At 40.7% G+C, this 15,720-nt stretch overlaps 1 protein-coding gene across 1 annotated transcript in view; it reads left to right on the top strand.

The window, feature by feature from the left end:
* cdh8 (cadherin 8) overlaps positions 1 to 15,720 on the top strand; it is a 55,759-nt gene that overhangs the window by 32,044 nt on the left and 7,995 nt on the right. Inside the window, exons 3-6 of the mRNA XM_047042099.1 lie at positions 6,950 to 7,069; positions 8,750 to 8,917; positions 9,093 to 9,280; positions 12,028 to 12,275. Coding sequence (XP_046898055.1) covers positions 6,950 to 7,069; positions 8,750 to 8,917; positions 9,093 to 9,280; positions 12,028 to 12,275 — 724 coding nt within the window. The remainder of the gene's footprint in view (positions 1 to 6,949; positions 7,070 to 8,749; positions 8,918 to 9,092; positions 9,281 to 12,027; positions 12,276 to 15,720) is intronic.

Here is a 15,720-nt window from a genome sequence, read left to right as displayed (position 1 = left end):
CTTGTCAGACGGTTCTAGGAGAACTCTCTGTGGCTGACTGATACATTAAGTCACCAGTCACATAACTCCTGCGAATTTACTCTTCCCTTTAGATTCCTCTGGTATTTAATTTAACCCTTCTGATACCACAAGATCAGCCTGGCTTCACTACTGGTATCAAAGGTTTGTCCTTTGCTCTGGAACTCCTAAACAATGTCTATCAGAATTGCATATTTTTCCAATACAGAAGGCCAATTGTAACTTGTATTATTACAGGTCTTATATGGGACATTTTCAAGGCTATATTGGCATATAATAGGTATGTCAAGAAAGAGATTTGCATGGCTTATAGCAAGTGTGTCACATGTAACAAGATTTGGGGAAGCTGTTGAATATAGGTTAGGTTAAAAACCTCAACCAAATGCATTCGGACAAACCCCCCAAAAGATATTTTGGGAACAAATGCAACAACCAGGTAAATTACATGTGATGAAGATGTCAGTTTTAATATACTCTGTCATTACATGTTATTAGAAGTGCCGTGGGAGCAATTAAACATGTGAAGTGGCCCATCGTTCTCCTCAACTTCCTTCTCTGAACTCTATCTGCATGTTGCACACATTTTGAAAGAACTAATTAAAGTGAATCAATGACACAACACTTTAAAATGGCAGCATATGTCAGAGCCATCAACGGTGAACAAAGGACACCCTTAATTGTTTTGTTCCTGTGGTTCCTGTAAATGGCTTGTCAAGGCCCCACACTCTCCGCCTGCTACTTATGTAAGGCTTGCTTGTCATCACACACAGACTCACACACACTCACACACACATACTCCCTGGTTTCTCAGTGAAGGATTCCACTCTGTGTTCTAAAAGACTATTAATTGTACGACAACAACGACAATGTAAGAACTTAAGTGTGACGGTCCCTTAGTCTTCACCAGGCTGACGTCCCTTATCCATCACTGACTCAGGGGAGCAATTTTTTCCGATGCTGACAACCATATCTTATCTTCAAGATTTTTTTCCCCTGCTGTTACTCATCTACAGTCCTTTACAGTATGCCCCTAACATTTAAAAATGTCGAGCTCATAAACACATGGATGTTGATCTTGTCAGGTGTTCTTCATTATGTTTCATCTCTCTCACTCATCTGCGTTTAGTATACCTACTGTAAAACCGAGTATGCATTAGCTGAGCGAGAGAAAGAGCGATGTGCCGAAGTAGAAAATGCTTATTTTTTTCGGCAGGCTCGTCCAAATTTATATTTGACGTTTTAAAGGAAATGTTCACGACACAGAATAAAAAGTGAGAGCAAGGTTACCCTCATTTTCAAGTCCAGAAATGTTAATCATTTTGTATACGAATGGCTTTGTTGGTCACACTTCTCTTCCCACAAATGAAGTTCACACCTTTCCTTTTCATACTGTTGGTTTGAAGTTATACACAAAATACCTCAATTGTAAATCCGTATGTAGCATAATTAAAGTTGTTTTGATGTCGTAATCATCTTCAGAACACAGATGCACAGATGCCTCTAGCTCTTTCGACACTGTTCATCACATTTGTACTTCAGAAGCTCAGGCCAACCCATTTTACTAAACAACAGTCGAGGCAGCACCAAATGTTTTTCAATGTTTTTTTATCTTATTTTCCAGTCTGTGGATTTCTATCAGATGGGCTGTCCAGCTACAGCCATAGAATAACAAACCAGACATGCCATCACTCTTTTACTCAGATCATGAGCTATTATCCAATCTTTCCACACCCAGGGAAGCTAGCACCACTAGTGTCTATGGGATGATAATCAATACATAATCATTCTCCTGTCAAAAGCGTAATGCTACTCACCACCCAGTCAGCCATTTTAGAGGCTGGCACCCGTCGAGTCTGACCTAGAAAGCTGAGGAGAGCATTGACTGGCCAAACTCTCATATAAACAATCGATGGTATTGAAAATACATTGCAGTATTCAATGTGTCCTCTCTCTCCATTAGCTTATTTAGTGTCTGATCCACGAATAAGGTGGTGGAACCAAAAACAAAATGATTAAACCCCCCCCCCCACACACACACTTCATGTATGCAATAATACACTTTGCTGTTGATGCATGATTGAATCAGGTTCTCTCAGCCCTCCATTGTAGATCCTTTGGAGACCCTGGCTTCATGCACGTAGAAATATTAACAGACAATTAAATGGTCTTAAAATGTGCAGCAAACATGGTTCATGCAGTAAACCTGAAACAGGGACACGGATTTGTTTTGTCTCTTTTCATGCAGAACCAGATCTATCTTTGTCCCCCACAGTGCACACACAGTCAGATGTAAACAGGGTTGTTTTACCCCAGTAGTATACAGCAGGGTACTGTTAGCCCCATGCTTTCGTTGTAGCTAGAACAGCCATGTTCTCGCCCTATGACTGAATGGGGTCTATGCCTCAGTGACTCTATACATATGCATGGCCACCTCGGCACCCCATTTCCTGTCAGTGGCCAGCCAACCAGCCTGACTGCCAGCCAGGTGGGTGTGCAGCATATCAGAGGCCTTATTCATGGCTCCACAATTCTCTGAGAGCTAACAGAAAACTTGGGTATGTGATTCAGCTGTGTCATAAAGGCCAACGTCTTTCTAAATTGGGAAAATACACAGACGTAATAATGCTGCACTCAGACAGGCTTTGTTAGTTGGTTTACTTTACCTCAATAGTCACTCAACTGTTATCCGCACCTAAAAGCCTGTCCTGTTTGCATCATCAAGTAAATACCACATAGATTCTAGCAGACATTGTCAAATAAAGTGCAAAAAACGCTCTGCCTTCTCTGCAAATGCACCACCTCTGACATCCGAGAGCCTCTCAATTCATCCCATCTCCAGTTTTCATGGAAGATTCCTATTGATTTTCTATCAACCAGGCAGTGTACACTGTAAATGGGAAGTCTACCCCAACCTATTTTATATTTTTAAGCTGATGAAATAGAGGGCTTTAACCTTACGTCTTTGTCCTACTCCAAGCCCACAGAGAAACAAGCCCCCATAACATTAAGATCACTGAACTGTCATTACCTAATTGCCTGATAACAATATCCTGTGGGTAAAACTTCTGTGCAAATGATGGTTGTGGCCATGAATCCCTGTTACTCAAGGATGTGATAATGAGATTACCAAGCATACAAAAACATAAACACCCCTTTGCTGTATTTCCATTAATAAGGTTGTTACTGTACTATAAGATCAAACACACTAGCATTTAAATACATGGTGTAGCAATTAAGAGTCTCAAAAGTGTTTGCATGTGACAGGGTGTTTCAGAAAGAGAAAAGGGTCAAACAGTCTTGAGAACATTCTAGACAGGAGTTTCATGGTAGTATTTCGTCTTTATTTGGATGACTGACTGTCCACCCTGTCTCCATAGTTCATGACATTGAATTTGTCTGGAGGAATGAGGAAAGAGAGCAGAGAGGAAACAGACTGGGAGTAAAGGCCACGTTTGAAAGTACTGCGGGGGAAGCGTATGTGACTGCTAGCATGAAGTGTTACCGCCACACCACACTTTCACACATAAACCTACTGCTGGATGGCGAGACCGTCACATTAGTAACATTTCAGCACTGTCATGGCACACATCAATTGATTTTGGCTTCTAACCATCAGGTAGAAGGTTTGTCACACACTCAAATCAGCTTCTGCTTTCATTCTTTAAAAGCGATTGTGCTCTTTCATCTGTTGGAGTTTATAGGTGTTTCACCATTGTGATTGCACCGGTGCTACAGGCGTCAAATAAAACCAGAGACAATATTCTCACAATTGAGTTTCCTCGACCATCCCAAGGCCCAGAGGTGCAGCCGACTCGACAGTCAAGAGTGTCCCTGGATTCTCTCCACAATATTGAGGAAGGACAAGCTAATCTGTACTGATTTGAAACAGTTCCAAACAGAAGCTTATCGAATCCGTCATTTTTTTATTGGAGGAGCAGAGAAGAGTTTGCCCCTCTGTGAGGGAAGAGGAAGAGGGAGCTATTTCACGCTTCACCGCTTCCACTGTTTTTCTACGAGGAGTTTTTCTTCTTCAGCTTCATCCATTCATATACATTGTAACTCATTTTCTACTCAGTATTTGCACCAGACACACCATTGACGTTGTAACATAACTGTATGAGGTGTCTTTTATAATTCTCAATATGTTTAATGTTATTTTCTTCTTTGCAATGTTTACATTGTTAACTTTTTTTTAGGCAGCTAAACTCACAATCTTTGGAAAATGGAGTGCAATTTCCTGTTTTCATTATATTTGAAACTGACAAATACCTGTGACACAAAGGATTTAATTTACATTCAGACAATTTGGCATAACTAGAGTCATTTGGATTATTGCACACATCATTGGCAAACAGTTCCTATAATTATGTTTCGTTACGTTCACACACAGTTTTGTTTGCTTTATTTGATTAACATGTTAATTACATTTCCATAAAATCTTGTGTACACTTCAAATCTTCAAAAGGTCTGAGAATGGGACTCTATGTGAGGGATTACATAACTTTATGTTGAGGTAAGCTTCTTTGTTAGTTTTTCAGACAGTCAATCACCATCTTGTATGTCAGGGAAACCCCAAAAATGGATGTTAGAAAAAGATAGGGTCCTTGCAGTTATTCTCGGCAATGAAACATGACCATGAACCTTAGAAACAGTTAAACTTATGGTGTGAAATTTAAGAGGGGCTCCCTGGCAACAACAAGGGTCATCACAAGCCTATGAATTACTAACAAGCGCACATCTCCAAGGGCCACTTGAGGCTCTCTTACTGTGAAATAATTGGGTTGCAGCACTGAACCCGTGTTTCCAGTCAAAGTGCAATGGTGGCTTTCTGTTTTGTTCAGTTGTTGTGAGGGGGCTGGCATTAGGGGATAATCATTGTTTGAATCATTTGTTATAGTATGTATCTAGTGGCAAAATAAGCAGGAATATGGTTTGTAAAGGGTCAACAATATTTATAGGCTATTTATCAATTGTTAAAATGTGACTTTGTGAATAGTGATTATTGCAGTATTTGTGGTTGATCACAGCTGTGTAATGCATCTTTTAGAATGCCCAGGGGTCAACTTTGGATTCTACCAAGATGCATCAAATGTTATTATATGAAAGTAAAGTAACTGTTCACCATTAAATAGGCCAAGAGGCCAATCTTCAAGAGAAAGAGGAGGCAGGGATTTCTCTGCAATACATTGTCATGACCTAAGCAGAAAAAGGTTTCAAGTTTTATTGTCAGGTGCACAGAACAACACAAGGTCAGACTGTGCACTGACAAAACAACGCAAGTAACCTAGCATTACATATAAACATATACAATTATATAAGATAACATTCAAATAATAGTAATAAACACCCTAATATACAAAAAAAGTATGCAATAAACAATGATACACATTATACACTAATACATACAATGACCTATACGAACCTTATAGACCTACACTAACCTAAAACAAGACCTATTCCAGCCTAAAAGTGGGGTACAGTTAGTGCAATAGTGCAATATTGAGCTGAAAGTGACAGTGTCAATAGTTACCTAAATCTAATTGAAATGTATTGTATGAGAACTAAATTTTATTATATTTGTATTTTTTCACACACGAGTGTACACAAATGTGCTGAGTTTGTATGTTTGCATACTTATTGACAACTTGAATACATGTAAGTATGTAGGTATGTGGACTTTGGAAGCATATTTTATGCATTTTTGATACATTTCAATACATACGTTATTGCATACAGCAGCAACGTCGCTAGAATGCAATTTTTGAGGGGTCACATCTTAAAATGAGGGGGCCACAAAAACAAATCAACAATTCCTTATTTTTTCATTGGAAGCCTCTGGGGGGGGCGGACAGATGATTAAGCCTAGGCCCCCCCAGGTCCCCTCGAGGCTACGCTTCTGGGATATCATTTATATCACATGGGCACTGGACATTTATAATGTTGTTATTGACAAAATTAAGGTATTTGTTTATTTTAATAAGAAAGGCTAGCAAAAAGTCAGCAAGAGACTTCTTATCAGTGGGTCTTAACCTAACATAATGTAACACCTTGTTCTTACCCTAGCGATGCTGAGTTGAACACTTTTTGAGCACATTTGTATATTAACTATACAAATACAGTACCTTTTCAATGGCAAAAAAACACGAGTGTTACGCCTGCCCTCGAGTCTAATTACTGGAGCTCATGTCATCACTGTGTTATGGCCTGCCTTATGTCAGACCCAGTGGTGGCTAACTGGAGCATTCTCCCCACGATCAGCCACTCTGTCTCCTGCTGGAGCTAGGCTGAGACACCTGTGGCTTGGCCTGATGCCTTGTCTAACCATAAAACATTTACCTGTGTTGTGTCAGAACACCTCACTACAGATTTTACAGAAACAATTACTATGCCATCTGCACTGTCACTGCGTGGCTTCGCCCTTTTTCTTTTTTTCCCCTCTTTCATCATTTCCTCCCACCTGAGCCTTGTGCTCATGAAGATGTAGGCCACGGGTGTGGCTCGTTACAGTGACGCTTTTTATCTTTCAAAGATTACACTTTCCCAGTTTTTGTTTTATATTTCTTGCTGGTGATATAATAGCTTAATTATGCTCATTCATGGCTGAGAAAACAACCGGAATCTACAAAAATGGTTTAAGCACTTGTTGTTAACACTTATTATCTTGGTGATAGAGGGACAACAATACTCTTTACCTTAACCTGACTTGATGCATCATGGAAAAACCGACTAGATCTAAAAGGTGTAAACATGAAACACATGAAAGCAGCAAGCAATAACTTACTTGTGCTCCTCAACTTACATATTTCACAAACCATAATTCACAGTATATGGTTCTCTCCACATAAATCCATTTGTTTTCGAGCTGGGATCACATTCTTACCTACACTAGCTGAGTCATACTAACTGTCAATCTGACCTCTGTCACCCATAGGTACACCTGTGACGAGGGTGACGGCCACAGACGCTGACGATCCAGTCTATGGGAACAGTGCTAAGCTGGTGTACAGCATTCTGGATGGACAGCCTTACTTCTCAATAGACCCCAACACTGGTGAGCAGTTCGTGTGATTCTATAATTGGTGTTTTCCTCCATCATCTTAGTTCAGGCATATTGGTGTAATCATGCCCATGTACCACGTATAGTATGATGCATTGATATAGCTATGATTCATTTGAATGACACAGATACTATACAGCACAGGTTATATGCGGATGTAAAGGTAAGTACAAAATGACATTCAAGGACTGCTATTTTTATTTCTTTATTTACTGACAGTGCTATCTTTAAATTCCATCTGCTGTCTGTTTCTTGTTCAACCTTGACTCTGTTTTTTTTTTCTTAATTGCATTTTCAGCCGACTTGTTAACAGTGTGTCTGTAAGCAACATGATTAAATAATGGTGAAATTACATTAATAAGCAATGAGATGGAAATCGACAGCTCACAATTTGGAAAAACAACACAATAAACAAGCTTTGAGAGGGAGAGGTAGAAGTCTGCGTTCAAAATAAACACTTTTTTTCCACTGGTAGACTTTCGTTATTGTCTTCATTTTAGTATTTCAATTACTGTCAGCCTTGCTACATAAACACAGAGGTGTGTATAGCAAACGTTTGAAAGAACAATTTAAGGATTAGCATTCTTGCTTTGCATGATTACTGAACACATGCAGATGGCTCATTCATAAGAGCCAGATGTTTTAATGAATGTTAATGAAAAATAAAAGGTAAGGGAAAACAACCATTAGAATCCATCTGACACTTCCACTATGTAGGAAATGAAACGCAGTGGATAAATAAATAATCATCATGCCCCAATTCATCACTTGGTTAATGGACCGTAAAAAAATAGTAGCAAATATCTATGGAAATGAGTGTTTGTCTTTCCTCCTTTTTCAATGATTAGGAATGAATTTGAATAGCTAACGATGATCAACAGAGATGAGAGTGCAGTGACTAACAGAGGGTGACTGATGATAGTGTGTGTTTGTACATGTACATTTGTGTGTGTTTGTTGGTATGTGCATATTACATTATTATTTTGGGACAGGTGCTGTTACCTTAATTCCTAAGACAGAATAATGTACGTTATAAAATTGGTTATTACACAATTTATACATTTGAAAAAGCATAAATAGTCAAGGTATTTATTGTTCTGCTACTACTCCTCAACCCCATTGTCACCAGTAACAAAACAATACTTCAAAGCATCTGAGGAAAGTGGTGTAGCCTACAGTGGATTCTCTACAGAAATACAGCCAAATGTTCTAACCTCTGCCAGCTCAGTCATCAACCCCCAAGCCCATAGTCATTATGAAAGCCTGGATGTGACCAAAGCAGGGTGTCATGCCAAAGAATGCCTTTATGAAGGTTTCATTTGATGAGTCTGTGGGTCTCTGTTTTTAGAGTGGATTATCCACTGTGCCCGCACTGAGCTTTTTATATTCTGCACGGTGGCTCAGTCAATAAGGTCCGCTCTGCATACAATATTCAAGATTATACGAGACAGACAGTATAATTCACACTCAATCAGAATACAAATGGTGGCAGACAGAGGTACAACACTGAACAGCAAACAAACAGGCTAATTTGCTCTGCCAGCTCACTGCTCAGGCATGGCGTTACAGCAAGTCGCAGATCACAGTTTTGAATATGACTATTGCAAACCCCACCACCCCTTTTTGTTCACAAGCTACAGTGCTCATGTTGTTTTCCTTTCTACCCCCTTTCAGCAACTATTAAAATTGCTCTGCAAGCAATGGACAGAGAGATGAGGGAGGAGTACCTTGTTGTCATCCAAGCCAAGGACATGGGTGGTCACATGGGAGGACTGTCAGGAACTACAACAGTCACTGTGACTCTGACAGACATCAATGATAACCCGCCAAAGTTCTCTAAAAGTAAGAGTACCCTATAACATCAATATGGTTGTTCCTGAATAATCGCACTTTGCTAAACTGAAAGTTTTATTCTGGACTCAAAACAATGTCAGTAATTGTTATATCCTCTAATACCATCAGTCATTGTATGAATCATACTACTACTCAACTCAGTGGTCATGTATCTACCCTCCAGGTCTGTACGAGTTTGTAATCCCAGAGGACCTCGTTGTGGGGAAGCCAGGGGGCAAGGTGAAGGCCAACGATCGAGACATTGGCGAGAACGCAAAATCCACCTACAGCATCATTGATGGGGACGATAGGAATATGTTTGAGATCACAACAGATGCTCAGACTCAGGAGGGAATCCTTAGGTTGAAGAAGGTGAGATTTCCTCTTCCACCTCTAACTGCACAACCTAAACAATGTCTGTAAGCACGTCCTCAAGATAGAGCCATATTCATGTTGCTTGATGGATAACTTCAGAAGAGTTTAGAACGTGATGAGCAGCCTGAAACATACTGCATGATTTGTTTCTCTCTGTCACAGTTCTCAAACACACACGATTACACGGAAACTGCAGCAGAGAAAACAATGTTGTTATAAAACTTGGAACTAAAGGACCACGAACTGTTGAGAGAGAAAATGTCACATGCGTTTTCATTGCCTACTCAGGCATCCTCCTTCTGCAATGCAAACGCTCATGAGAAAAACTGCCGTACCTCCTCCACCCCACGCCTTCCTACTCAGTGCATTGGCGCATCGCTAATGGTGAGATGGACAAGATGGCATTATGACAGGACGCTAGCTGCCCACCCTCCAAACAGATAGTCACTCAAGTTTACTCGAAAATTCACAACTTTAGAGAAGAGTTAAAAAAATAGTTTGACAACTGTCATTATTTCTGTACCATTGGCAAGAACAAACAGATTAAGTTTCATCGCCACCACCTCGAAATTGTGTCTTTGGTGTGGGAGGCATCAAGAGGAGGAGGAATGACACAGGGAAGTTATGCATATTTGGAAGAAATGATGTAGAGGAAATGAGGTAGAGTGCATTGACTTTACTTCACCACTGAACCATTTTGTACGTCTCTTTCTGGATCTTCTTGCTTTCCACAGTGAATAACGGCAATGATATCAGAGAGTGGTTTCTAAACAATCTCCTCTAGATCAACACAAAGAGCATTCTAGTAGGAGGCACCCCCATTTGCATCCTTACATAGCAGCACGAGCTGTGTTCAGACATAGAGCACACTGAGCATAAAATGAAAACCCACAGTGCAGCTTGTTGGATTATAGAGTCAAGTGCTATATGAATTTACCTCCCACAAAACAATAGGCAGTGACAGAGGGCCACAGAGGACTATTCCAATATGGCTGACTCAGTGAGGAGGTGTCATGCACCTATGAGTGTCAGGCCTGGTTGTTTGAGAGGTCGAGAATAATAATGGTGTCTTGAAGTTTCAAGGGAAAACATCTAGGCAGACGTTTTATTTTTTATATTTTACTCTGTCAAAACCCTTGAGATATTTTTATATAAATTCCAAATATGCTGACGAGCAATATCTTTGAACATACAGTAGGGAGGAACAAGTGTAAACTGTTGACTTGTTTTTTATTAAATGTATGAAATAAACTAAGAAACAGTACTAAATAGAGTTCAATATAGCAACATATTGTCCAAAATAAAATACTATATTCCATATGGAATCATTACAACAACGACTTTGAAATGGCAGTCTGAAGATCTTCGTTGCAATATTAGATTGGTTCCATCAATCCCTAACCACATTTTGGCCTGATATCCCTAATGTACAACCCCTTGATGTAAAATTGGAATTCTTTGAATCCAACTTGTGCCCTGGATCCAGCTGTTCACTACTTCCTTTAGCAGAGCAAGGAGAAGAGAATGGAGGGAAGGAAGGAGGGAAGGAAGGAATGGGAGGGAGGTTAATAATGAAAGAACTCCAAATAGCTTCTCCTCAGACCGTGGCAAACGGGGGGGGCGGGGGGGACGGGGGGGGGAAGGGTCTGCAAGTCCTCCGTACTAGGGCCCTAACGCCAGGCGTGTGGACTTCAAAGCCCCCTGTCGGTCCAGCTCCCCGGCTGATATTCCCTCACAGCTGTGGCCCCTCCCTCCAGCCGGCTGGTGCTGGCCCTCCGCTGGCCCGACCCTGCCTCAGGGACCACTAGAGACTGTCGTTCTCCCTGAAACGCTGGAATACTTTTCTTTCTCTTTTTTATCCTTCTCCTATAACCTCTCTCATTCCCCAAGCCAACTCTAGTCCCCTCAAGCGGCAAGGCTCACTTTTGATTTCCCTATAAATCCTGGTTATGGAGCGAGGAAGTGACTTGATCCCATTATTCTAGTAGTATAAGAGCGGCCAGAGGTGATTCGGAATAAAACTGTGACAGTCTGGGATGTCCGTGGAGATGCCAGATAGTAGAATTGTGACATGTTGCAATATTCAAAGTTGAGCTGTATGTCAAAGCAGTAGCATGCTGCAGAATGACAATGTGGCCTAATTGCAATCAACAAGCAATGCCTTGTCTCACCAGAACAATTGTTCCAGATTTACCTTTGGAAAAGCAGAAAGCCTTTTTGGTTGTACACACAGCGCGTAGTGAGCATGCACTGCTGGTCCTTTAATGTGGATAGTGAAAGAGCTGACAGGGATGCTTCCATTATTTGCCATTCTTGAGGTTATTGCCAGTGAAAATCGAGTAAATACGTTATCGCCATGCAACAGGGTCACAAAATAACATTTTCAGGTAGCACAATTTCGCAAATCAAATTTTTCATTATTGCTTAACACATCGGAATAGAACATGTGTGATTCCATTAGATTAACCTTGTTTAGAGCCATATCGGTATACACAACAGATGCCATAACCTTATACAGATTGCTATACTAACTCGCTGATTGCTTGAGGTAAGATTGCAGTTATTGCAAATAATTCATTTTTGTCTTTCACCAAAGATTCACTGCTTTTCTTCCCATAGATTCTGAAAGAATACAAGCAAGCCTGCTATTGCATCCAACCTCATTATGCTCCTAATGTTCATTCATCTACATTAAGATGTTTTTGCCGTGCTTGTTAGTGATCGGGATATGTCCCTCTACACAGCCCCTGGACTTCGAGACCAAAAGATCTTATACACTGAAGGTTGAGGCTGCCAATGTTAGATTTGAACCCAGTAGTGGAGGGCCCTTCAAGGACACAGCCACAGTGAAGATAGCGGTGGAGGATTCAGACGAGCCTCCTATCTTCTCTAAGGCTACATATGTGCTGGAAGTGGACGAGAATGCGCCCATCAACACTGTCATAGGAACAGTCACGGCCAGAGACCCTGATGTCACTGCCAGCCTTGTCAGGTAAGGAGCATAACAATGTGTTGTAATGTGTTCTTTATAAGATGGAGGTGATATTTTACAGCCATCACATGCCATCTCATTTCCAGTGTGTGTCAAAAATGGCTGAGGAAGGCCAGACATATTGTAAAAAGGACAACATGACCTCACAACCTGTTTTGTAAACGACCACCATTTTCGAAGAAATGATATTTTTGTTCTCTTTCTACGGGCTACAAGAAGGTCAGCCTGAATGAGCCCCCACACACTCTAGCCCCCATGTCGCGTGTCATTTGAATTCATCATGTTTTTCATACGGCACCCGCACTTCGGTACCTCTGTCCAGTCCTTATCAAATGGCATGGTGCATATAATAATACTAACAAAAATAGATGTATTCTTCATCAAGATAGTTGTGAGTTTTTTTTTCTGTCTGTAGTTTTTATCCACCACAAGCTCCAGTTCATCATCAACTTGCATATTACATTTACAGTAATAGTCTATTCAGCACAAACACGTTTTTAATTAATGTATACGTTGATCATACAAGAAATGTGAAAACCATCTCACAGAAAGGCATTTGCATTTTGTTGCTTTTGAAAGAACTATGGAAAGCAGTTTCTAAATTACAACTTAGCCAGTGTTCAAATCAAATCAAATGTATTTGTATAGCCCTTTTTACAGGTAATGTCACAGAGGGCTTCACATGCGCCCATAGAACTGCCCCTAAACCAACCTAAACCCTCAAAGAAGACAAGGAAAAACTCCCCCAAAAAACTAATTTCAGTAAAAATGGAAAAAACCTTGGGAGGAACAATTTGGTTAGGGATCCCCTCCTCTAGAGACGGTTGGTGAATGAGAGGTGCAGAACACAGGCTAAACATAGTCATACATCAAGAAAAGTGCCAATGGGTGTTGATACACAAAAATATAAAGTTCCACTTTGGTCAGAGTTGGCGAATGTCGGTTTAAACAGTGGTAGACACAGGGCTGGGGTCATGCGATCGGCGCAGCATCACAGGACAGCCAGGTAGATCGACAGAAAGCGAAGGGACCAGGAACACCCTGTCGTCTATCAATGGAGACTGATGTCCACTTGGCGACTAGGTCCAACGTTGGCAGACCGTGATAGACTGTTGTCCACTGGCGACCAGTTCCACCTTTGGCAGACCGGCGACCAGGCAGATGTTGACAGCTCAACACCCCACACCACAGGGGAGGTGTGGAGGGTGGTGTGGAGGGGGGCAGAGAGAGCAGGAATTAGAGAATGCAAATGAGCAACTAACAGTTACAATAACAGTAAGGGTGAGGTCCCCACCGGTCAAGTGTGAACTAATGCAGCAGTTTAGCAGACAAGAAAGGTTATTTGATGTAGCCCTAGACACCAAGAAAGCACCAGCCCACCAAATGTTAACATGAAATCTGTTCCAGGGAAGGGAAGCTCTAAATAAGACTGCCATGTCCTCCGTAGTCTCCAACCAGCAACAGAAACAATACCAGTAACAATCAAGTTGACTTTATTTCAAGTTATATGATACCCATGCAGAACTAACGATGCTTGATTTGTAATGAAATTTTAAACTAAACATACAAGCACATACAGACAAACTTCAGCAGCCGTATAACTGACTAAACAGAAAGGTTTTATATAGCTTTGAATGTCGAAACAGTGTCAGCCTCCTTAATTTAAATAGGGAGTTTGTTCCAGAGAAGAGGTACTCTATATGAGGACACCCAGCCCGCAGCGTTTTTTGGAGGGGATTTTGGGAACCACCAGATAGCCGGCATCTTGGGATCGTACTGTCCTTATTGGATGATAGGGTGCTAGGATACCAGACAAGTAAGGCAATGCTAATCCACAGAGATTTGTAGGTTAGAAGTAGGACTTTGAAATCAGCTCTGGGTTGGATTGGGAGCCAGTGTAGGGAGGCGGAGTAAATGTAATGTGGTCATATTTTCTGGTGTGACAGTGTTGGTTCCTTTAGAAGTGACTTAGAAGATCCAACCGACTGTGGATCAGGATAAAGCAGTGACATCATAACCATAGCCAGACATGTCTTGGTTTATGACTTTGACTGCTGCATTCCAGTTGTGTGACTTATTCTTAGAAATACCACAAGGGCACCTTGAGTACAGGTTATATAGGCAATTTCTCTCCGTCCACCTTCGCGTTTCATTAATTCTCCAGTGACTCAAGGACCGCATTCCCAGGACAACACTCAACAGGTTGTGTAATTGCATGTGGCATCGAGTGCAGGCTGGGAATCCTAGATTGGGTTTTGCAAAGTGCAGGGGAGTTCATCGTGTGCTGCATCTTTCCGATGAGAGATGAGAATACAGAGTTTACCCTCAGGGTTCTGTGTCCCCTTTAGAGGGGAATACATTCCATGTGTTTCTTTCACCACACTATTCGGTGACCCAAATTTGTTCATACTTCCTCTGTGTTTTCTCATTGGTCTAGTATTAACTGGTTGTATTAAAGCACAGTCCCTTGAGTAGCACTGTTGTGTGAAAAACAGTGCCGCCCCAAAGGTTTTGATCATGCCCATACTTTGGTTTGTTTTGGTGCGCACATATTACCACATTGTTTTCACATGTCCTCTTCCTGTTGATGATGGAAATATTAGTTTCAGCTTTTGTCTTTTAGAAAATAGTTTGCTGTATCCATGCTAACCTGGCATGAAAACCAAACTGAATTTTATATACTTAGCATATTGCGAGGGAAATGGCACATTTCCAGAAGTGAATTTAAGCTTTAGAACATCATGCCATTAAGAAGACTCCTTGCGCCAAAAAGCTTTCAAGCAATCAGTGTTCAACCAAAGCGGCGGAAATGTTTTTGATAGCAAATTCTGTATTTAAACAGGTTCTTTTTAGAACATTTATGTGTTTTCATTTTTTCAGCTGGACAGAAAACTGGCCAATTTTTTTTTTCTTTTTTAACATATAAGTGGTTAATGTGAAAGTACATTCCTAGTCTGTCAACTGGACTGAAGTCACAGAAAACATGTGCAACTCCACTTATGATACGGGAATAAAATGGCCTGACATATGTTTCCCAACACTGATTTCTCACCCGCAAGACAAATGTCAAAACATACATTTTCTCCAGACATGCTGATGGTTCATCAACAATGTCAAGTTCTGTATTCTACTTAAATTATCTAAACACATGGTGCTTAAAATTACATTGCATTTATAGAAACACTGATGCAATAGCTTCACCTTTACATTATATTTCATTATTTACTTTATATACTATCTGCAGTGTTACAGTATGTTGCTGGGTCCTCCTCCAGTCTTTACTCATGTAATATGTTTGAATATGATTCTCGCATGAGAACCACACTTAGTTTTCCAGTTGTGGATATACTGTAACACTCATCAACTTTTCAATGGGGTCATAGGAAGTCATATTGAAAATAATGAAAAATATGTAAAGAGATGCATGTGCGACCTCCATACATAT

This window comes from Hypomesus transpacificus, chromosome 19, assembly GCF_021917145.1.
Source record: "Hypomesus transpacificus isolate Combined female chromosome 19, fHypTra1, whole genome shotgun sequence".
NCBI lineage: Eukaryota > Metazoa > Chordata > Actinopteri > Osmeriformes > Osmeridae > Hypomesus > Hypomesus transpacificus.
The sequence above is the reverse complement of the archived record's forward strand: the minus strand, read 5'-3'. Positions and strand labels throughout refer to the sequence as shown.